This window comes from Monodelphis domestica, chromosome 1, assembly GCF_027887165.1.
Source record: "Monodelphis domestica isolate mMonDom1 chromosome 1, mMonDom1.pri, whole genome shotgun sequence".
NCBI lineage: Eukaryota > Metazoa > Chordata > Mammalia > Didelphimorphia > Didelphidae > Monodelphis > Monodelphis domestica.
Genome location: NC_077227.1, coordinates 169,510,273 through 169,535,919, shown reverse-complemented (window position 1 = coordinate 169,535,919; position 25,647 = coordinate 169,510,273). Strand labels below are relative to the sequence as shown.

At 34.0% G+C, this 25,647-nt stretch overlaps 1 protein-coding gene and 1 long non-coding RNA gene across 41 annotated transcripts in view; one reads left to right on the top strand and one right to left on the bottom strand.

Annotated features, from left to right (window-relative positions):
- Positions 1-25,647, bottom strand: part of ZNF280D (zinc finger protein 280D) — a 119,022-nt gene that overhangs the window by 89,572 nt on the left and 3,803 nt on the right. For 20 of the 40 annotated variants that reach the window (XR_008914744.1, XR_008914752.1, XR_008914751.1 and 17 more), the window contains 3 exons: positions 17,187-17,272; positions 4,465-4,675; positions 1,106-1,294 (listed from right to left, as the gene is read on the bottom strand). Coding sequence is in view for 37 of the 40 variants with exons in the window: in XM_056809772.1 (XP_056665750.1) it covers positions 1,106-1,294; positions 4,465-4,492 (217 nt within the window). In the remaining 3 variants the exon portion in view is untranslated. The remainder of the gene's footprint in view (positions 1-1,105; positions 1,295-4,464; positions 4,676-17,186; positions 17,273-25,647) is intronic. The other 20 variants (XM_056809693.1, XM_056809703.1, XM_056809605.1 and 17 more) reach the window with 3 other exon arrangements.
- Positions 5,766-25,644, top strand: LOC130456178 (uncharacterized). The gene is made up of 3 exons (XR_008914761.1): positions 5,766-5,952; positions 8,552-8,612; positions 25,429-25,644. It is a non-coding gene; the product is annotated as an uncharacterized LOC130456178 (long non-coding RNA).

Here is a 25,647-nt window from a genome sequence, read left to right as displayed (position 1 = left end):
CTGAGAAGCATTTTTTTTTAAATCAACAAATCTAAAATGCTATAAAGAATAGTGATAAATGCTTTTTCAATAGTGTTGTCAGAGAAAGATGAAATTCTGCTTGGGTGTCCAGAAGCAAAACTAGTCCCATTTCTCTATCTGAGCATTAGCATAATAACTGATATTGAGTTCTATCAATTGGAAATTATCTCATAAAATTATCACATATATTGAATGACTAAGAAATTGTTTTTTCTTCTTTTTATTAAAAAATTCTGTAATTACATGTCTAATTTTAAAGTGTTATTTTAAAAAAACCTTTGCTTTAAAAAAAACAAAAACTCTGCCTTCTATGCCTTCTAATTAGAATTGATACTATGTTATTAGTTCTAAGGCAGTTCTAAAAACAGTAAGGGCTAGACAATGGAGTAAAGTGACTTGCCCAGAGTCACAGAGATAGAAAGAATCTGAGGCCACATTTGAACCCCACACCTCCCATCTCCAGGCCTGGCTCTCTATCTACTAAGCTACCTAGGATAGCCCCATTGTGTCATATTCTTCTAATCTGAGTACTATGAAATTATCTTAGATAATCAAGTTCATAAGAATTACACATATAGTAATAATAAGGATATGAGTGAGAGGCTAAAGACCTGTTTTATCAAGCCAAGTACATGGGCTAAATTCTACTTTGGATGCTTAGATATGTTTTTGATTAATTTCTAGGGGTTGCAAGTAGTGAGCTAAAAATGGTTTTTACATTTTAAAATAAAATAAAATAATACATTTAAAATAAAATTTAAAATACATTAAAAAATAAAAAAATAAATAAAATAAAAAGTTGTAATGTATTTAAAAATCAAAATACTCTCCTTATGCTAATAGGACATCCATAAAAAGACAGCTCAAATAGGCAACAGACAAAATTTGCCCAGTTGGCTGATAGTAAACATATACTATTACATGGGAAAAAGGTAAGAAAATGCCTTAACTTATGGCATAGACAAGTGAGTCATACACATTCTTGGTTTCCAGATTTATAATCTAATAGAACCTTAGTGTAGGTCATGCTATGATTTTTTTCTGTATGCAAAACTTGGTAGCTTCTTTGGAAGAAAATTCTTACTTGAAATGGCTGGTTTTGAACTTGCAATCTCCCCAACAAAAATTGGCTCATCATCATCATCATCAACATCATCATCATCATCATCATCATCTACATCATCATCACCCTCAACTTCTTTTACTTTCTTCTGCCATGGTTCCAGCTCTTCTTCTTCACACTCCATAAATAGTTCAGCCATTTTTAAATTATCTATTAAAAAAGATGTAAATTTTTTCAAAAAAAAAAAAGAAAGAAAGAAAGACAATGCAAATGTAAAAAGGCATTATATGTTTAGAATCAACAATTTTAAGAGGACATGCAAAAAAGACCTAAAAGTGTGATTTAAAATTAACAATCCAATCAAACTTCATCCAATATAAAAGTCAAGATATAATGGCAGTATCCTGGGCAAATATCATGTTTACATAAGTTTCATTATATCTTCCACTTAATGGAAGGTCTTTCACTTAATCAGTGTCATGTATTGCTCTTCTAAATTATGTTACTTTGTCATTCAAAAACCCAAATTAAAAGGTATTTTAAAGTGATTAATTCATGTTGTCACTTTAGAACATATGAACACATTATTTTAAGTTTTATGTTCACACTGCATCTTTTACCTGGAAAAACTTCCTCTCTTCCTTCTACCTACACAAACTCTATTTAAGATTCAGATCTGGTCCTATATCATTCATAAAAAGCTTTCTCCAACTTCAGCCAATAATTAATCTTCTCTGACCATTATTACACTCATGGTCTGTATTACTCAACTCAAAACTTAAATAAAGTTGTAGATGGTTTGCTTATTACTTTGGAGTTTAAGTTTTAGTGCCCTAAATAGACTGTAAACTCCCTTTGTTAGTATTTATTATCAGAGATTGGAGCCTAGCTCAATGTTACAAATACGGTAGATAATCAATAATACTGCATTTGATTGATTATCCATATAATTGGGTAAGATCAAAGTATTACCCAATGACATAGCTAGAAATTAAAACCCCCTTCATCTTATCCCTTAAAGATAACCAACAGTCAGGTTACAAAAAAATACAAAATAAATCATTAGCATTTCTCTTTATCAACAAGGTTCAATAGCAAGAGATAAAAAAGGAAATTCCGTTTAAAATAACTGTAGAAAATATAAAATACCTAGGGATATATTGACCAAAACAAACCCAGAAACTATATGAACACAATTATAAAACACTTTTCACACAACTGGAAAAATATTAATTGCTCATGGATAGGCCAAGTCAATATAATAAAAATGGCAATCCTACCTAACTTAATTTACTTATTCAATGCCATACCAACCAAACCACTCAAAAATTATTTCCAAGAACTAGAAAAATTCATAACAAAATTCATATAGAACAAAAGGTCAAGAGTAGTAAAAGAACTGATGAAAAAACAATCATGAAGGAAGGAGCCCTAGCCATACCAAATTTCAAACTACACTATAAAGCAGTAATCCTCAAAACAGTTAGGTATGGTTAGGAAATACAAATAGAGGATCAATGGAATAGATTAGGAAATCAACACTCAGTAGTTAATGATCACAGTAATCAAACTGAGTGTTTGATAAAGCCATAGAGCCAAGCTTTTAGGGGAAGAATTCACTCTTTGACAAAAATTCCTTGGAAAATTGGAAAACAATATCAAGAAACTAGGCAAAAATCAATATCTCACACCATATACCAAGATAAAGTCAAAATGGATATTTGATCTAGAAATAAAAGGAAATATCATAAACAAATTAGGGGGATATGGTAAAGCTTACCTGGCAGGCTTATGGATTAGGGAAGAATGACCAAATAAGACATAGAGAAATAATGAAAAATTAAAGATAATTTTTATTACATCAAATTAAAAAGGAGTCGCCCAAACAAAACCAATGCAACCAAGATTAGAAGAGAAACATCAAATGGGGGGGGGGGGGGATTTATAGCAACTATTTCTGACAAAGGTCTCATTTCTAAAATATATAGAGAACTGAATCATAAAGAATAAAAAGCATCCTGCAATTGATAAATGGTCAAAGAACATGAACAGGCAGTTCTCAGATGAGGAAACTAAAACTATCTCTAGTCATATGAAAAAATGCTCCAAATAACTATTGATAGAGAAATGCAAATTAAATTAACTCTAAGATACCACTTCACACCTATCAAACTGGCTAATATGACAAGAAAGGAAAATGGTAAGTGTAGGGGAGGATGGGGGGGGGGGGGGGGGAAATTAGAGAAGCCAAGAGAACGAAGGAGGGAGAGCTTCCAAGTCTAAGGGATAGCCAGTGAAAAATCACCAAGTTGGGACAGTTAGATGGCTGAGGGGATAGAGGTCTCATTTCTCAAATATACAGAGAACTCAAATAGAGTCAAATTTTAAGAATACAAAGCATTTCCCAATTGATAGTTAAAACATTTGAAATGCAGTTACCTAACTATCTATAGCCATATGAGGAAATGCTCCAAATCACTACTCATTAGAGATATGAATTAGAGCAACTCCTGAAATACCAACTCGTACCTATCAGACTACTGTGACCAAAAAAAAAAGAAAAGAAAAAGGAAAATGATAAATGTTTGAGGAGATGTGGGAAAAAACTGGGACACTAATACACTGTTGGTAGAACTATGAACTAATACCACCATTTTGAGGATAATATGGAGCCACATCTAAAGGGCCATAAATGCATGCTATTTGAACCAGCAATACTACTAGTGGGTCTGTATTCCAAAGAGATCAGATAGAGGAAAAGGACCTACTTGCACAAAAATATTTTTAGCAACTCTTTTTGTAGTGGCAAAGAACCAGGATTTGGCAGGGGTGTCCATCAATTCAGGAATGGCTGAACAAGTTGTCATACATGGAGATAATGGAATACTATTGTACCATAATAAATGAGGAACAGGATAAATTCAGAAAAACCTAAAAAGACTTATATTAAGTGATGCAGAATGAAGTGAGTGGAACAGTAATAGAAATATTATATGATGATCAACTGTAAAGAATTAAACTATTATTAGCAAAATAAGGTCCCAAGGGAACCCCAAGGGACTCATGATTTAAAAATGCTAGCCAAAGATAAAGAAGGAACAGTTCGAATCTAATTGCAAATTAATGCAAACCATCTCACTTTTTTTTCCTTAATGAATTTTTTATTGTATGTGTGATATGTGTCCTCTGCCACAGGAGGGAAAATGAGAAATATGTATTGCATGAAAGCACTGGTGTATACTTATACCATTTACAGCCTTGGGAAAAAGAGAGGGAGAGAGAGAATCTGATTAGCAAAGGGTTAGAAAACAATTGTCAAAAATTGTTTCTACATGTAATTTTTTTTAAGTAAAAAAAATTACCAACAGCATACTACTTACCTTTTGGGTGAAGAGGGTTGTCACCCATCAAGTTCCAGAGCTAACTTTTTTGTAAAATGTCTCCCAAATGACAAACATCAATATTTTGTCATTTGATTAGTGCTAATTAAAACATGGAACTGGAAATTCAAAAATCTTCAGGTCTAATTCTCACCTCCATGAAACTCACTGTACTGATGTCAGATAAGTCAGTAAGTCTTGGTTTTCCGGTCTGTAAAAGAAATAAAGCCATTAAAATGAATTTACTTTCGATCAACTTCTAGTGTTTAAGGTTAACTCAAAAGTTTTATCTATATTCTTTGTTTTCATATTTGCAAATACTCCACTTCGTTTACCAATAGGAGTTCCTGGTAAGTTTCATATACATGAAATATTTTAGTGCAATTAAAAACTTATTTCAATAAAGCCCATAGTGACTCTTTTTGTAGATCAAGAAAATCTTCAATAAAGAATCACCTATTTATGTTATCTATTTGATAAATTCATTGCCTTTTCATTATTCATTCCTCCAACCCTGTCTCCCCACCCCCACACACACATACACACACACACACACACACACACACGGAAAAAAGTGGAGAATGACACTTTTCAAAGATTGTAACCCATTTAAGCAATGTAAAGAGAAGTCAAATTTGGAATGCAAGATTACTAAAGGTATATGGATTATGTTATTAAGCTCAATAAGTTAACTTTCTAGATTTGCCCCTATTCTTAAAAGAAAAATTCAATATAATTTAACAAGTAGCTCTCACATATATGGCACTTCACTATGCGTAAATTAAAGATAATACAGGAAAGAATAGAAACAACCAACTAACTACCTTGAAGAAAAGGTTAGAAAATTTCTCTCTTTGCCAATGAAATGTGTATCTTCATTTTTTCTCTGCTGTCAATTATTCCATAGATGATTTTCAGAGAGGGGAAAACTCCGCTGTCTAATTGCCATGCCTAATTCTTTTTAAAAATGATTTTTAAAAAGTGTTTTCCCTTTCTCAAATTAAAATGAAATAATTTGGTTTTAGAATTTTATAATACTCCCTGAGTCAGATGATACAACACAAATATGACAAAACCCAGGTAATTATTCTCTGTGACTCATAGGAACTAATATCTTTAGGCTAATTCTTGGTGAAGATACTTATAAATTTAATTAAGCAAAAGCTTTTAACCTAAAATGGAGTCCAATTTGGGTACACGGTGATGCTGAAGTAATCAATGAACAACATTTGAGTTCCTCTACAAATGTAAGGGAAAATGTCACGGAAATATTTTATTCATATATACTTTGGAGACCTGGAGGGGGAGGAGGGAAAGAAGCAGAGCTAAGATGGCAGTTTAGTAGCAACAAAGGCTGGAACTGCTCCAAGAATCTTCCCAAACCAATTTTAAAATATCTTTTTTTGATATTTAGTCAAAATGACTTTAGTCAGAGAACCAACAAGGAGAGGGAGTGAGGGGACTCTCCTGTGGAAAACAACTTGAAAGGTAGGTAGAGTCGATTTTCATAGGATAAGGGGGAACTGGAAATAAAACTGCACACAGAGGAGGGCCTACCATCCCCCATCTACTGTCCCAAGTTCCAAGTCTGGGCATAGGCCAACTTTGGGATCCTGCCTAAACCAATAGTAGAATTACCCACACCCAACCCTTAAAGTCCTAAGCCTTGTTACCAACCCACAGTAAGGCCCTGAAGTCCATAGTAAAGCCCTTAGTCCCAGAGCTCTAAGTCCTGCAAGTTATCAGCAGAAGAGACAGAATTAGCAGTTTTCAAACTCCCAGTACCAGGCAAAAAAAGGCTCAGAAAAATCAGGAAACAGCAAAAGAAACACCTAACCATAGAAAATTTTTATGGAGACAAAGAGCATGGCACAAATTTAGCAGGGAACAGTGAGAGCAAAGCAATCACATGAAAACTTCAAAAGAAAGTGGGAATTGGTCTCAGTCACTTGAAGAGCTCAAAAACGAATTCAAAAACCAAATGAGAGTTAGAAGAAAAATGGGAAAAATAAAGGTAATACAAAAAAATAATAATAAAGGTAAATTTGATCAAGTGTTAAGAAGCACAAAAATCCAATAAAGAAAAGAGTTCCATGAAAAGTAGAATAGATCAAATGGAAAAGGAGGATCAAAAGGTCATAGAAGAAAATCATTCTTTAAAAATTAGAATTGGGCAAAGAGAGTAGAAGAAAATATGAACTATCTCATTGAAAAAACAATTGACTTTGAAAACAGATCAAGGAGAGAAAATCTAAGAATTATTGGACTATCAGAAAGTCATGATCAAAGAGTCCTGAACTCTGATGCAAATGACTCACATTCAAATTCAAGCTTTTACCTCATGGGGAGCTGTACTATGTCATCTTTAAGAAACTTTACAGGTAATCTTGGATTATATGGTTGAGAATCTATATTTAATGACACTTATAAGCTATCAGGTTGGAAAATGGGTAATTTTTTTAGGGCACTAGGAAATATAGTTGTCTTATTTGGAGACTTTTTAGAATATTTCTCTGTCTCTAGAATGACTTGTTTCCTTCCAACTATGAAGACTAATCAAAATAGATACAAAATGAATTAAAGGTATCCTAGTTTTAAGGTTCTAATTCTCTTTAACTCTGCCAAAAGGGAAAAACCCTATACCAAACACCATTGCACAATTTTGGTAGAAATTTGTCCGAGTAAATGGAAAAATCTTAATGGAGATTTAAAAAAAAAATTTTTTTACAGTAAACTGCTATAATCTTGTATTTTAAACAAAACATTAACATATAGTAGACAATGTACTTGAAGTAAAATAAAATTTAACTTTTGTAAATATGAAATAGTTTTCAAACTGATCCAATCTCTCTTTTAAAAAAAAAAAAAACTATACTATTGTTTCTAAGGCAGAAAAGTGGTTAAGAGCTAGGCAATGGGAGTTAAGTGACTTGCCCAGGATCACTCAGCTAGGTTCCCAACTACCTTGTAAATAAATGATCTTGGTGCAGAGATGATAGAGGACACACCATAAAGAGTATTCTATTGAACTACAAGTCCGAGTTCTGTCATTAACTTAGGGTCAGGTGTTGGGCAAGTTACTTATTCTCTAGACTTCAAGATCCTTATCTATATATTCAAAAACTTGGAGTAGATGGCCTTACAATTCTCTTCCAGATCTAAAATTCCCTATTACTGTGACATCTACATTTTCATATAAGCTTAAAGTAAATCATTCTTTCAGTTGAAATATATAAGATATTTTACCCAGTTAAAATAAGTCCTTTTATAGAGAGAAAATATTTGGTTCTATTTTTGTATTTCCTGGGCCTAGCAAAGTATCATCTTCATAGCAATTTATAAACCTAAATAAATGTTTGTTTGATGACCTCCAAATGAAGAGTAAACAGATGAAATCCAATACAGATGAAGCACTTCTATCTACTTCAAAGAAAAAAAATTAATATTGGAAAGATCTTTTATGTGATACTATCCACTATCATGAAAAAGAAAAGATATGCTATTTTATTCAAAACATGTATTTGGGAACAGCTAGGTGGCCCAGGATAGAAAGCAGGTCTGGAGTTGGGAGATCCTGGGTTTAAATCTGGCCTCAGACCTTCCTAGCTGTGTGACCCTGGGCAAATTACTTAACCTCAATTGCCTAGTCCTTACCACTCTTCTGCCTCTGAACTCATACTTAGTATTGATTCTAAGACAGAAGGTAAGGGTTTAATAAAAGAAAACAAAAAACAAAAAAATGCATTTGCACTTGAATAATTCATAAATCCAGGCTATTTCACACAGTAAATGTTTTAAATGCATAAGACAAAACACTATAAATAAAAAATAAAGGCAGACTAACATGAGAAACCGAAAAATGGATGTTAAATTTCATTTCTACTCATTCAAATTAGAAAAGACAAATCTTCTTGCTACCCTGTCCCTACTGCAATTCTTTTCCACTCTCACAATAATTTGAAAACTCTGAAAAATTATGAAAAAGATATGTATATTAAATGAAAAGCTTAAAATTTTCTGCTATTCATAGGATTTTCAATAAAATCTTACTGATATATTTATTTAAACAGTCAAAATTTATATTTAGGTTATATGGAAGATAACTAAAAGATACTAATGTCTTCGCCAATGCTTCTATAGCAGTAAGGGTAAGTAAAAACCTTAGAAACCTATATATTAAGAAAACTGGTAATGAGTTTTTTGTAATTTACTTATAAGAAACTTTTCTAAATAGGCTACATGAACAAAAGCAATTCTAAATTTCAAGAAGTTTATTCCAAAACTTTGCTTTAAAGTCAAATAACTTTTCTCATAGAAATAATGTTATTAGATCAGATTAGGTTCTAGGCCACAAGTCTACTTAAAGCAAAATATAGTTGTCAGGCAGTCAATAAGAATTTACTAAGTGCTGCTATATAAGAAAAGTATATATTCTGGAAGCAAGAAGGAATAAAGAAATGAGACTCTTCCTAAAAAGTTTTCCATAAAGAAATTTATTTTAAGGTAGTCATGTACATCTACTTGTTCTTAATCCTATCTGCTGAAGAGAAAGAAAAACCATCTTCTATTTCTCACATGCAAGGTCCTTAAGCACTACATTCCATCTTTTTAATAGTATTTTTCCCCATATTTATATCTATCATCCTGCTGAAATTCACTAAAAAACAGTATAATGTGTGAGTCTCAATTCATTTATCCTAAAATTACTGCCTAATTTTCCTCAGGCACATTTGTTTACAAATGACTCCTTCACCTGAGTTTTTTTCTTTGAATTTTTTGTATATATTTGTTTGAGTATCTGATATAAGTCATCCATTCTATTGATCTATTTCCCTATTTTTGTTTATGCCCAATACCAAAGAGTTTGGGGGAATAAATGATATGCAATACCTTTGCATCCAAGACCAATTTTGTCAGATTTTCTTATCAGGACACTCTTGATAAGATATTCTGACCTACTTGTTTTTCCATAAATTTCATTATTCATCTTGTTCCATAAAGAAACCTCTCTGATAGTGACTTAGAGTAAATATAAACCAATTTGGGAAATAAATTTACCATTATTAATTCATTATATTGGAAATATAGAGCATAGAGAATATATAGCATAGAGGGTTGGTGGGACTTGAGGCCAAGATGACTTAGATTCAAGTCCTACCTAACATATGAAGGCTTTGTGGTCTATTATGTTTAAGTCACTTAAGATCCCAGTGTCCCAGGTAATTTTCTGAAATCAAAGAGAGCAACCAATGGCAGAGAGAATTTTTAAACCTAGAGATGCCCACATTCATAACATCCTTAAGTTAGTGTTAAATAGAGCAAATAATTCTCTTTCATAGATGTGTTGGACATTCAGTTCTAAATATCCAATAAGTAATAAGCAATATAGGATCAGAGATGAAGAAAGAGACTAAAACTGAATAAAAATCTGGGAGTCTCCGTTGAGATAATAACTAAAGCCACGGAAGTTGATGAGGTTGCTAAAACAGAAAGTGTAAAGAGAAAATAAAAGAGGCTCTAGGTCAGAATCTCAGGCTACACCCTTAGTTAGGGGGCAAGCAAACTGATATTCAAAGCAGGGTGGTAGAGTAGATTCAGAGGACTCCACTTGTCCATGACCTGAGGCAAGTCACTCCATAGATCTCAGTTTCTTCAAATGGAAAAAAGGAGGGAGAAGATGAGCTCCAAAGTACCTTTCATCTCTAAATCTATAATGCAGGAAAAGAAACTGAGGTGTAGATAAATAGGTTATGAAATGAACCCAGAAAACAATGTCACAAATACCCAAAGTAGAAAATATCCAAGAAAAGAGTATCCAGTGTCAATGCTATAGAGAAGACAAGAACTGAAAAAAAGTCATATTTTTAAAGAGGCCACAGGTAGATTTTGAGAGAAGTTTTAGAAACCAAACTACAAATCCATCTAAATACCACTATGAATATACTTCCAAGTAATTTCAGGTAAAAAAAATCCCATAATAAGGAAATCAAAAATCTTTAGAACTAAAATTTTGATGTATAAAGGTTTTAGTAATGTTATTTCTAGTAAGAGATCTCAAATTCTATCTGCTGAGATATTTCCATTTAATCTGTCATGTTTTCAGGTTCTTTATAGCTGTAGAAAGAATAAACTCTAAAAGCTAATGAAACAAAATCCCACAAAAACTATAACCTAAATAAATCAGATGATTGTAATTCAATAACATTGTCAAGTTTTGTACTGCTAAACTGACAAATAAAATAAACAACCAATTCAAAAACTTCAATGTACAACTAACATTTGGGATTTTGTCTCCTACAATTGTAACATGGAAAAAAAGAGCTTTGGTCTGCTATAAATAAAAGAAAATTCTTTTTTTCCCTGATAGTAGGAGTTATAAATAACTATTTCATTGAATAGGCCTAGCCCAGGTTTCATAGATAAGAGGATTAGATAAGGCAAGTTTAAATCTGATATCCTGATTTCCCAATTCCTCAATACTCTGAAAAATTAAGGTATTAAATAAGTGTAGGGAACAAAATAAATGACTGGCAAAATAAAATGCCTACTCAGTGAACATGAAATGGTCTCAAGTAACTTTTTTTTTAAACCCTTATCTTTCCATCTTGGAACCAATACTGTATATTGGTTTCAAGTCAGAAGAGTGGTAAGGGCAAATCAATAGAGGTTAAGTGACTTGCCCAGGGTTACACTATCAAATCTCTATAATCAGCTTTTCTTTCTCACAACAGTTGTAATGGGGGAGAGGGGGAATAAGCAAGAGAAAGACAATTCAACTCTTAACAATCCTTTAAATTCAAATAAGCTCCTCTACTTGTAAATATCCGTAAATATCATTCAAAGCTAGCCCATAACCCCAGATACAGTAGTGGAAGAAAACAGTTCTCAGTGACCCTCACTTTGAAATTTAACTCTTAGAGTACTTGATTTTAATTCATTTCCATAAGCCAAACCAAAGCAATCTACCACCATCAGCTAAGTAAACACTAGACTCTTCAAACCCTGATGAACATAAGGTATAGCAAAAAGGCTATTCTTATTAAGTAAAGATACATTTTTAAAATATGGAATTCTATAGGCAAAGCACATAATTTAAGAACATAGCAGGACTTGAACCAATGTAAAGTAAAATAGAAGCAAGAAAACAACATATATATGATGGCAACAATGGAAATAGAAATAACACCTCAAACCAAAAAATAACCCCCCTTTCCAAACTTAATCCTACATAGTAGAAACATTATCTATAACATTAGATTTTTAAATATGTGTTAGTTTTACTGAATTCTATCCCCCCTCTTTCATTTTTATTCTTTATTTTAAGAGATTAAGAATAAAAATAAAAGAGGGGGGATAGAATTCAGTAAAACTAACTAACATTTAAAATTAAGTTTGGAAAGGGGGGTTATTGTTTAGGAAAGAAAGGGAAGGAAAAAATTATTAATTACCTATTTGCCAAGTATTGTGTGATAAGCACTTTACAATTACTACTCTTTCAAAACCCAAAAAACCTATGAAGTAGGTGCTATTCCTTATGACCCCCCCATTTTACAACTGAGGCAGATAACATTTAAGTGACTTGCCGAGGTTTACACACTTATTAAGTGTCTATGGCCAAAATTTAATTCAGATGTTCCTGACTACAGGCCCCTCACTTTGTTCATTTTGATAGTTTTCTGATTCTAGGGACAAAAATAGAAATAAATATAGGTAAAGTAAAAAAGAGAACACGAACTGCCACAAAACAAAGTAAAAATGGGAAAATAATATATACAAGTATAACAACATAAGTGGGAATAATAAAAGCACAATTTATTCCTATTATAATAACTAAGCTTGGTCCCAAATATGAAATAAGAAAATATTCCTCCTTCTTCCTTATTCGCATAAGTAAGGGATATACTATCAGATTTGGCTGATGTGGTGGTCAGTTTTTCTGAACTGCTTCTCCTCTCTATCTCCCCCTTTATTACTAGGGTTAGCTTTGGCAAGTGATTACAGCAGTGATGGTGAACCTTTTAAGGACTGAGTGCCCAAGTTGCAACCCTCACTCTGCATGTGAGCCCCTCACTTCGCCTAGTCAGGGAAGGAAGTGTTCCCATTGGGCTGCTGGGCAAAGAGGTGGGTGATGAGAAAAATGCCCTCAAGTATGTGTGGAGACAGATAGGAAAGCAGTCCTCTCAGGCACACACCAGTACCCATTCCATAGGTTTGCCAACATGGGACTCAGGAAAGGATGTATTGGGAAATAAAATAAAAGATACCATAAAAGAATTGATTAAAGAATAAAAAATATAAGAATGAACTTGCACATAAAAAAGGAAAGAGCACATGATTTAGTAACCCCCTATAGAGTATTATATGTAGCTAGGATTGTCCTGAAAACTTAATGTATTACTTTTTGGATGCAAATGTCAATTATAATTTATATCTTAGCTGATCATAGGCAGTCCAGGCATGTCCCTACAAGTGGTAAAACCACATCATAAATTAAGTCATATTTTCCAAATGAACACTGTAATTATGGTTTGGATTCTTAAGCAAAGGTTCAAATCAAGTCAATCATAAATGACTAACAATATATCACAGATCATGTTAAAATGTCAGTTTTTTTAAAAAAAGGAGAAGGGCAATTACACACTTCAACTATTTTCATTATTAAGTATCTTTAAACTATGACTACCACAATTGATATTCCTAGTACATGATTTATGGTTTCTAGAATTCTTCAAATGATATATACACAAGAATATGTTGCTTCTTAGAATGTTATAACTGAAAGTGCCATCTGAGGAATTCAAAGAATCTGGTGCTACTTGCTAAAAAAAATCTATATCCATTCTAACACAGTTACATTGATAATTGACTTTCCCTCCCATATTCGGATCATTGTGCACTACAAGTTAATTTGTTCCTCTCTTAGAGAATCTGAGTTAGCATTCATGTGTAGAATAACAAGTAAATGATATAGCTAGAAGCATCCTTTGATCTTCACTTAAGAGAACAACTTAAGACCATATTCTTGGTAATGGCAGGCAATTTATTGACAGAATTCCCTGGAAAGACATGCTTATATTAATTGGCTACTATCTTAATACCTATGTAATTTTAATTACTTTTCATTCTCTATCATTTTCATCCTTTAAAAAGAAGCTGAGGTCTCCCTAATTAAAATTCCATATGTAAGAGTCTGTCTGGCCCAAATGGTCCCACAGCACCTGACATTATTATCCTTGTTAGCTGACCTCTTCATTGGAGAATACTGAAATCCTACGATTCTCATTCCACTAAACAAATTAACAGTACTCAAAAAGATCTAGAAAAGTAATAAAAGTTTGACTTTCCTTCAATCACCACCCCAGAAATCCCTCTAAAAGGAAAGGTGTATTGCTAATTCAGTTTAGATAACTATACCAGAGGGGAAAGCTAGGAACCCATCTCAAGAATATCAGAACACTATCTCAATCTGGACATGGATTTGGAGGACCACAGAACTCCTGACTTCATACTATATCCACTCATTCTTTAGTCTTAGTGAGCTGTACAAAACATTATTATTTTTTTAAATAGCCCTTACATTCTGTCTTAGATTCTACACCAAGTATTGGTTTCAAGGCAGAACAGTGGTAAGGGCTAGGCGAATGAGATTGAGTGACTTGCCCAGAGTCATATACCTAAATGGTGTCTGAGGCCAGATTTGATCCAGGCCTGGCTCACTATCCACTGAGCCACCTAGCTGTCCCTATAAGAATATTCTTTTTTTTTTAAACCCTTACTTTCCGTCTTGGAATCAATACTGTGTATTGGTTCCAAGGCAGAAGAGTGGTAAGGGCTAGGCAGTGGGGGTAAAGTGATTTGCCCAGGGTCACACAGCTGGGAAGTGCTTGAGGCCAGATTTGAATCTAGGACCTCCCCTCTCTAGGCCTGGCTCTCAATCCACTGAACTACCCAGCTGCCCCCTAAGAATATTCTTAATAAATCTCCTCTAGACTCCTGAATTGTATATGTGTGTGCCTGTATTTTCATCTTTTCCCTTCCCTAATATGAATGTTCCATTTCTATAGTCTTTTATTTGTAGATTGATCATGCTACAGGGAGAAATTCAGAACAAATGGGAGAACATCCTTGTAAAGGGAGAAGGTCCATGGTTATGGAACATTACATAAACAAAAAGAATTTTGCCAACGAGTTGATTCATTTTACTAGTAAGAATTTTCTTTCTTTAAAAAAAATTGTTATATTCCATTATAAGTTAGGACAGCCAGGTGGCAGAGTAAATAGAGCCATAGTCAGTAAGACCCGAGTTCAAATCAGACCTTAAACCCTCTGGCTGTGTGACCCTGGGCAAATCATTTAATCTGTTTGCTTCAGTTCTCTCAGTTGAAAAATGGGGATAACAACAGCACTTACCTTGAAGAGTTGTGAGGATGAAATAAGATTACAATTATAAAGTGCTGAATAGTACCTGGCACATAGGCACTAAATAAATGTCAGCTATTACACTATTACTATCATTATATGGAATGGCTCTGCAAATAATGTGAAAGATGATAAAGGGGAAACAGGAGATGTCAAAAAAGCATTAAAATAAAAAGAAAATGAGAGGAACTGATCCAAGTCTCCTCATTTGAAGACTAGATCACATTCAAATTGCTATAGAGTGACCCTAAGTCACCTAGAATGATCATAAATATAACACAGACAATTAAAGGCAGCTAGGTAGCTCAGTGGATAAAGAGTCAAGCCTGAAAATAGGATCCTGGTCCTGGGTTCAAACATGGCCTCAGATACTTCTTAGCTACAGACCTAAGAAAGTCATTTAACCCCAATTACCTAGCCCTTACTATTTTCCTGCCTTGGAACTGATATAGTATCAATTTACTAAAAGGGGTAAAAAAAAACCCCACCACAGACATAACTATACAAGGGATCCAAGTGTAGAAGTAAGCTTCACTGTGCTTTTTACTTGGAAATTATCAAACAGTCCTTACTTTTATTATAAGCAATTAATTATAAGAAAGACTACTACCTGACAAGACTACCAATGAAGGAAATTTTTATGAGAAGTAACTACATCTGGTATATATAAAAATCAAGATATAAAACCAAGGTTAGTTAGGCTAGATCTAGGCTACCATGAGATATAAGAAAAAAAAATTTATATATGGAGAGACACGGGCAAAGAATATGGTTCTCAGATATGGCATGTAATATCTTCTAATACCACTTCAGTGTAAAAAATATACTTATTATTACAAATGCTTTCATGAGTGGCTTGGATTCATAGGTGGCCCAGTACATGTCTTCAAATCATATTCTAATAGTAATTTTAAAAGTTTTAATTACTTATCATGTCCCCTGATTAAGGCTTTTAAAGCAATATCCTATAAAGTATAAAAATAATAGGCAAACTGCAAAAATAATAAAGCAATGGATTGATTATTGATTATAAACTGATTTAAATACTCTGCTTGCTGTGCTTACAAAGTATCGTAAGTTTATATAAGTAAAGTGAAGCCCATAAGTGAACTTCTTTTCAGGGTCAGGCACAAGGTTGCTAAAGAGACTCTTAACTCCACCCAAATAAAATTCCCTGGTTCCACAAGGAACCAACCACTTCTCCTGTTTCCACAGCCTACACTGATCCTTCCTGATCTGACTAAATTAACACTATTATCCTTATAATTCTTAACTTCATCTCCAAGATATAAAAATAACAAAAGCTACCTGGATGAGTCTCAGCAAGAACCAGACTCAGAGGCCAAACCAAAGACTTTCTTTGGTCTTCTCAGAGTTAAAACAATCAATAAAAACAACAACAGATAGTCTCTGGTGTTTCCTAAATTGGGAAAGGAAAACACTTAGCTCTTTCTCTCCCTTCCTTCTACATCAGACATTGAGAGAGAAAAAAAGACATTACCTCCTCCAAGCCCTAAGAGAGTCCAACTCCCAACTGCCAGAGAGCAACAGCCACACCCAGAGAGCAACTGCCACTCCCAGAGACCAACTGCCACAGAGAAAAACTGTTAGACTTGAAACTGACACTGTCTCAGCTCTGTCTGAAACTCCAATTCTTTCTCAAGCCAGATTCTCTACTTCTTATCTCTAAACTAATATAACAAGCCTTAATTTCTAATATCCTCCTTATAAAAGTGAACTTTTGTATGCTACTTTTATAAAGTTAACATACTAATAATAGATCCTCATTTAATTAATGATAATTTAAAAGGCTGATAGATGCAAAATATTTTAAAACTTATATGGTGACATAAATGTGGAGTTTAAAGACTTGTACAAATTTGAGGGATTTATGAGAAAGAATGCTATCCACATCTAGAGAAAGAACTGTGGGAGTAGAAACGCAGAAGAAAAACATATAATTGATCACATGGTACGATGGGGATATTATTGGAGATACTGAATTTAAATGATCACTCTATTGCAAATATTAATAATATGGAAATAGGTTTTGAACAATGATACATGTAAAACCCAGTAGAATTGCTCATGGGCTCCAGGAGGGGGGAGGGAGAAGGAATGAAGGGAAGGAATAAACATGAATCATGTAACCATGGAAAAATATTCTAAATTAATTAATTAAATTAAAAACAAATAGAACAAACAAGGAACTACAAAAAAAAGAAGAAATCAGAAGGGAAGACGGCTACCAAGACATTCAAATGGCTCCCCAAATCTCTAAATATCAGAAATTAAATCAATACCTGTTGAATCAGAAAACTGTGGTTTCCTCAGAAAGCACAGAAGTGAAGCAAGATGTCTCCACGTGGTTCAAAAGAAGAATTAAAGTCTTGAAAAAAGAAAAAAATTAAAAATTAAAAACCTGTAGTTCAACTGCTTCACCAACAGGTGGCATGCTCACATGCAGGTAAAAAGAATGAATGAGAAAGTATAGGTAGCAAAAAATAAAATGGAAGTCATCAGTCCTATTGAATAAAGTACAAGGAAGCAGAGAAAGATGGAAATGACATGTTTACATTTCTCTTCCTCAAATTTAACCCAATTCTTATTGTGAACGACATGCTCCAAAGAAGTATTCTCCAAAAGGAGTTTTAAAAAATGTGTTCTATCTCGAAAGCCGATTTTTGACATGTTAAAGAATTTTTTTGATAACTATTTTCAATAAAATTGAGTTTCTTTGAAAATCTATATATTTTAAAACATTATTCTTGGGGAGAATTCAGAACTCGTATTTTTTTTAAAAAATGAATGTTAACAGATATGAAGTTGTTTACTTTGTACAAATCTAAGTATTATCACTAAGGTGTACAGATTCACTAGAAATCTTTAAACAATGGCTGAGCCACTGTTTGTCAAAGATATTCCTACTTTTGGTGTAGAGTAGATTGGAAATGACTTGGAAATTATTTCAGAGGTTTGAAACTCCCCATTCAGTAACTTCATGATTTCATATGGCAAGTAAGCCAAAATAGTTACCACCTGTCCCAAAGGATTCCTCGCTGGACCCAAAAAAAATGGAATATATTCCTGGTGTATATGGACTCGAAAAACAGAAATTCAGCCTTTAAAAAATTCTCTGGCTTAGTATGTCCCCTTCCAGAATTTCAAGGAGAAAAAAAGAATAAAAATGAATAAGAACAAAAAGTTTAAAAAATCATTCTGAGAAAAGAATTCAGCTAACTGCCAAAAGGATCCACAATACAAAAGAAGAACCGCTGATGATTTAGGAGAGAAGAATATTTTTTAAAATTAATTTATTTAGTCAATTTAGAACATTATTCCTTGGTTACAAGAATCATATTATTTCCCTCCCTCCCCTCCACCCACTCTTCCTGTAGCTGAAGCACAATTTCATTGGGTATTACATGTGTCCTTGATCAGAACCTATTTCCATGTTGTTGGTGTTTGGATTAGGATGTTCATTTAGAGTCTACATCCCCAGCCATATCCCCTCGACCCATGTAATCAATCAGTTGTTTTTCTTCTGTGTTTCTATTCCCAGTTTTTCCTCTGAATGTGAATAGTGTTTTTTCTCGTTAGATCCCTCCAAGTTGTTCAGGATCACTGCATTGCCACTAATGGAGAAGTCCATTACATTCGATTGTACCATAGTGTATCAGTCTCTGTGTACAATATTCTCCTGGTTCTGCTCCTTTTGCTCTGCATCAATTCCTGGAGGTCGTTCCAGTTCACATGGAATTCTTCCACTTCATTATTCCTTTGAGCACAATAGTATTCCATCACCAACATATACCACAATTTGTTCAGCCATTCCCTAATTGAAGGGCATCCCCTCATTTTCCAATTTTTTGCCACCACAAAGAGCGCAGTTATGAATATTCTTGTACAAGTCTTTTTCCTTATTATCTCTTTGGGGTACAAACCCAGCAGTGCTATGGCTGGATCAAAGGGCAGACAGGAGAGAAGAGTATTTAGGTTATTTTTTAAAATAAATACTGATAGTATTCTGCTATGTAGTGATTCAGTCAACTCAAGATTCTAAAAGTAGTGAACAAAAGAGTTACAACTAAAGCAGCAAGAGGGAAGGGGATGGGATGGGTGTGTAAAAAAGGAGAAAGGAGACCCAAAGTCAAGTTTTCTAAAAACAAACAAAATCAGCATTATGCTCTATAGGAAAAAAATTTGCATAGAGGGACCTATAACCAAAATTTTATGTTATTTCATAAGAAAGGATTAAAAATTACTCTAAATAATACCCCTCTAAAAGTAACAACATTTAAAGAAAATTAATTCTTTCATGTTGTATAAAACAAACTAAAAACTAATCTTGAAAAACTCTCAGGATCAGCAATTAAAATCTTGAAGTTAGCCCTGCCCAGTTAAACAACAGGATAGCTGTCTGAGAACAAGTGTCCTATAACCTACTGAGTAGGCACTAGTCCCTCCCCTCCATGAAACATCAAATCCATTTTTGCAGGATAAATTTAACTGTCCATCCCCAAATGTAGTGTTGTTGAGGTCCTCAAGTAGTGAAGTGCCAATGTGAACTGGAACAATCTCCAGGAATTGATGCAGAGTGAAAGGAACAGAACCAGGAGAGCACTGTACACAGAGACTGATACTATGTGGTACAATCAAATGTAATGGGCTTCTCTATTAGTGGCAATGCAGTGATCCAGAACAATTCGGAAAGACTTATGAGAAATAACAGAATCCACATTCAGAGGTAGAACTGTGGGAATAGAAACACAGAAGAAAAACAACTGTTTGATCACATGGTTCGATGGGGATATGATTGGGAATACAGACTAAATGATCACCCTAGTGCAAATATTAATAATATGGAAATAGATCTTGATTAGTGCCACATGTAAAACCCAGTGGAATTGTGCGTCAGCTACAGGAGGGGGTTGGGAGGAGGGGAGGTAAAGAACATGAATCTTGTAACCATGGAAATTAACTAATTAAGTAAAATTTTCCAAAAAAGAAAGAAAGAAAAGTGAGGAACCAAAAGTGGTAGAAGGTGATGGAGTTCTAATATTGCTATTTACTGAGACTAGAACAGGCCCAGGCTTGTACTGAACCAAATCCCAATTTGAATGTACTATATATAGATAGCAAGGTACCTAGTGAAATACTTGTAAACTCTATAAAGAGTATGTTATCTTGTGTAGGTAGGTTCTGCCAGTCCTGTTTTTAAAAAAGTTGATGACCCTTTCTTTACTTTGGTTGAGAGGAGAAACTACAAATAGGTAACATTCAATACATTGCCAGATACAGTTGTTTTGATGATGTCTTTAAGCCTTGCTTAATTCTATTTTTTTTTAAGGAAGGTACAATGAGGATGGGGTATTGAAAAAATTACAATGATGCAAAAAATGACAATTATCACTAAAAATGTTTTAAAATGTCAAATTGATGAGGACTAATTCATTCCAATAGCCCTACATATTTAGCTACTATTCTACATCCTTGGTTTTGGTGATAAATTGATAAGCTGACATTTTCTATTTTAAAAAAAGACAATCAAGGGCTACCCAGAATTCCTGAATAAACTCTGATCAGAAGCTTTGTATAGCATAATCATCATCATTATAAGGTCATTCAGTTGCAATTGGCCTGTCCCAATAACTAAGGAGGCTACTTTGGCCCGGTATAATTAGAATTCTTAGAAGGGGTATTCCCTCTAATGATATAGAGAACTTAATCATAAATTCTCATTCTGAGCAATCTGCAATGTCCTCACACAAACTTTCAAAAGAGGATCCAACCAACATGCTGAATTAAGACTTACTTGCAGGTTTCTTTACATTTTGTGGGCAACAAAGCTATTATCTTTCAATCTCCCCCTTAGCACTTACAAAAGAAATCTATTAAATTTCAGTGATGCAATACTGTCAAAAAAAAAAACAAAATTAATTTGAAATATCATACCTTAAGTCATTTCATCAATTCCATAATTTTCCTTACTTTGTTAGTCATGCTTTATTAATGAAGAAATCATTTCAATTATGTCCTCCCTTCTCATTTACAAAGATTACCAAAGACAGATTATAGGAGGTAGTAATGAGAAGACTTTTAGAACTTTTAGATATAATTATTTCAAACTCTCACTCCAAGATCTTATTTACATCTCTGACAAGTGATCCTTAATCAAACATGTTTGTGTCTATTATAGGCTAAATAATGTGCTAAGTATTGGGAATATAAAGAAAAAAATTAAAACACTCCCTTATCCTCAAGGAGTTTGTTATTGGGGGGAAATGCCATGAATGCAGAGATGTGTTTACAAGATACATAAATCTAGGATGTTTTATCTTCACTAAGATACCAAGCCATTTCTGGATGGTTCTAAATGGTAACTATTCCTTATTAGGGGAGAAATTTGACTCCCTGTAGCACCTAGATAATGGGTTCATAACATAAGAAAAATAAGAATTATGATACAAAAGCACTGTTGCTCAAGTAATGACAAATGGACAGAAAGTATAGAACAATATATTTAATACTCTTGGTAGCAATAACTGCTTTCTCATCAATGATATAAAAAAGGGTCCTAAGATTCAAATCTGAATTCTGATATTTACTGGCTGTGACCCTGGACAGGTCACTTACCTTCAAATTGCCTCAGTTTTCTCATCTATGAAGCAGGGACTGTGATTATTATAAGGATAAAATTGAAACTTTTTGTTAAGTGCTTTGCAGTCCATAGATGCAATATAAATGCTATCATCATTATCAATTTTTTTTCAGTGGAACTGCCCTTAACAGTATGAGAACATAAACAAATATCTGAATTTTCCACATGTGGGAAAAAAGGGGGGGAGGGGTCAGAAAAATCTAGAGGCACAGAAGTTAAGAATGATAGTTAAAAAGTATTAAATGCTGCAGAAAGGTCAAGAAATGTGAGGTCTGAGTAAAGGCCATTGGAGCTATAAAATTTTAACTCATTGGTAAACTTGGAGAAAGTAAGTTTAATTGAGTGACTAGGTTGGCTAAGTAACAGAAAACAAATGTAAATAGTTCCCCCAGGAGTTTTGCTGTGAAAGAGAAAAGATATAAGTCAATTGTTTTAGAGGATGAGAGGAACAAATGAAGAGTTTTTAAAGAAAAAGATCTGACTATATCTGACCAGTGGGGAAGGAGTCAATGCCTAAAGAGAGATTGAAAACTATAAAAAGTATCTTTTTCTCTGTATCAATGCAGGACCTGTGGGTTTAAAAACAAAGCATAGCCAGACTCAAACAACATGTTGTACTCAGCAATTCCCCCCCTTTTATTACTGTATTACAAAGAATAGCTTCCTAGGAGTAAATTAGAATATATTTGGAAATTATAATATAAAAGATAATGAAATTATTTTTAAAATAGGAAAAGGGGATGATGTAAAGAATAAGCTCCTGAAAGAAATGGATCAGCATCAAGGGTACAAGTAACTGGCTGTTACTTGCAAAGAGAAGCACCATCTCTTTTTTTTCTGAAACTGAAACAGAGTAGGAAAATGGGAGGGTTATGTTGAAAAGATTTGGTGTATAAAGATGCTGGAGAGATTGTGAAGGGGAGCTTCATTTTTCAGGTAAAGAATTTGGTGGGGCCCTTTGCATAAGCAGTCTTAAGTGGCTTGAGGAGAGACTTAGAAGAGTCGACAGGGAATAAAAAAAGGCTTGGCAAAAACTGGTATGTAGCAACAAACCCAGATGAGCTTACATAACAAATCCATAATGGAAGTCCAGATATTTGTATGACTTCTTCCATAAGCATTAAGCAGCACATGTTTAAGAGCAGGAGACAAATGGTAGGAATAATCCAAGGTTGGAGTATGGACAAGACAGAACAAAAAGAAAGTTGACTGAAGATAGAATACAGTGTAAAGTTCTGAAGAATGGAAAGTGAAGCCAATTGAGGGCCTGAGAAAGTAAGTAGTAATTAGAGGTTTCAGTGAGGAAAGTAAATAGATTTAGGAGGAATTAAGACACAGTCACTAGAAGAACAGGAAGGTATAGTCAGACAGAAGAATATCAGTTATGGTTCATTAAGACTGAACATTTTCTGGGCGATAACAAGATCAAGGATATCACCATCACTATAGTTAAGTGAAGTCAAGGGAATTGAAGGTGTTAATGAGTTGGGAAGCAAGTGTATTTGAAAGGACATCAGGTTTCAAACTGAAGTCCCCAAGATTAAGGTAAAAGAAAAGACAAACTATATGCCAGGTGCTAAACTCTTAAGAAAGTAAGAATGACCTGGGGGCCAACAGATAAGTAACCCGTGGGTACTGTGTTATGGTAAATGGCAACTGATTTGAAAGCTGCACAGCTGGCAACAGCCATGTGTCCCCAGGGGAATAATCTAGGGCACAGGCCCAAGGAAGATTCACTCACTATGTACTTTCTTACTTCAGTAAAAGCAATCTTCTGATTCAGACACTATGCCTTCAAGCAGACCTTTTGCTCAAGATCAGATTGAACTTAGCCCAGAACAAATTGACTTAGTCCACAGGATCTGGTATAGCTATTCTACATCCAAAAAAGCAGCAGTACAGATATCTTTGGGCAGCAATTACAGACATCAACTAACACCAATGCAAATTAAGTTTGTTGCAAGGGCTTAAGGATGAACAGGTGAGGGGGACCTGTGGTCAGCACTTTCACTTTGGTGAAAATGGGGACCAAAAGGGTAGGAGTTATTGTGATTTGTAACCCTAACTATCCAAGTCATTGAGAGGTAGAGAATTGAGATGGAGGGAGATTGTAGTAGGCAGCTAGTAACTTGAATACTGTGTAACTGGCTACTCATTCCTAGGTAAAATGCTCTTTAGCCTTCATCCTAATGTGAGCAGTGACCTGGACAGAAAGGGCCTCTCCAGAGAACACTAATGGGTTGTCCAGAGGGGCAGATTTGACTGTGCAGGGCAGATTTCACCAGTTATTAAAAAGGGAAAATCAAGCTTATTATGTACCTTTTCTTTTAAACCTCAGTAAAAATAACCACGGAATTCAAATAATTTGGCTCTAAGTGTTCCATTTGCACCAGATCAGAAAGATTTAAAAAGAATGAAGCTCAAGAGATGTTGTTGCTAAGTGACAGTGATAAGGAGAAAAGTCAGGAAGTGAAGAGCAAAAAACATGCCTACTCCTCCTCATTGCCCAATGTGTTCAGGTAGCAAGAGTGAAGGTACATCCAGTACTAAAGAAGGTGGACAAAGATTCAGCATTGGCTAGTGGGTAAACAGGTTTCTGTGCTTGTGAGCCTGAAGCAACATGAGAAGAGCAGTTCTAATGATGAGTCTGTTATCAACAGAACCCAAACTGCTTTCAAATCAGATATGTAGCCCTAACCAAATGACCTAGATAAAATCAAGTGTTTGAGGATGTATAATCACCAAGTACAAGTACAGAGAGTAAAATGTAAGATATACTAATAAAACAAGAAAAATCATGTCAAGGGTTCACGTTTTGGATCCTAGATTCAGAGAAATGTTAAGTGATTTAACACTGTACGGTTACAAAACAAGCAGCATATATAGGTATTTATATTAGAAAGGCATTTTTCAAATGTTGCAAAACTAGAACATTTTGGGTGTTTGGTTCAGAAATGCAGTTTTGGATGCTACTAATCATATTCCTTCTCAACATTCTGACAAGACTACTTTACCTACATCAATTTCCTTTGTCGTCCTCAAACATCAAAAAACCTGGTTTAGGTTTGGAAATATTGACAACCAAATCAAGAAATAAAATAACATGGGGAAGAGTAGTTTGTCTTAATGAAGGCAAATCTCCAGTTTTCAAAAGAAGGTAAAAACAAAGCCTTAGAAACAGCAAACATTGGTGATAATAGCAGTTAATTAATGTATCTAAGTTGTGGTCAATGTAGTATTATTTCCTTTTTTCCCCCACTGGCTCCTTTTCTAAAAATGAGAGCCTTCTGGTTCAACTTAACTGCCTAGGGTAAGTTCAGAAAAATTAACTTTGATTTGATATAATATTGCTAGTGCTCTGTCAAGATCTTAACTGGTTTTCATTAATTTGCATGAAGTGAAAATGTTAAAATTCATGGCACAATGCTCTATACTTAGTGGTCATTTGACAAACGTTTAATTCGAATTAAATTCCAACTTAGAAAAAAGAACTGAGCAAAATTGAGGAAGAAAATGGGAAAAGAACGTGATTGATATTGACTAGTATCTTTCGGAGTAGCAAAGAACTAGAAACAAAGAAGGGGACCATTAATTGTAGAGATATTGTGGCACCCCTAAAGAATGATGAGACTTAGAAGAACTAATACATAGTGAAATAAACAGAATACAGAAAACAGTATACTCAATAACAGAATGTAAGCTCCATGAGGGCAGAGATAGTTTCCCTTTCATTTTTATTGTAAGGTGCTTAATAAATTCATGCTGACTAAATGACAATGCAAATTAGACATACAAAAAATGAAACTGAATGGCTGTGTAATAATTATGACCAAGCTTAACCCCAGGGAAAATTGAGAAAAATCATCTTTCTTTTTTCATTGCAGAGGTGAAACCTATGAGTGTGGAAGATCACATATGCTATCATATTTTGTTGCTGTGTTTTATTTATTTGTTGAACTGCTTTTTTCCCCTCTTAAAAAAAATCTGTGTCAAAAGGGTTTGGCTTCCTGGGCAAGAGAAAGGAAATGACCTACTTGGAAATGAATTGCATAAAAACAAAAAAGATCAATAAAAATAAGATAATTTAAAAATAAAATACATGA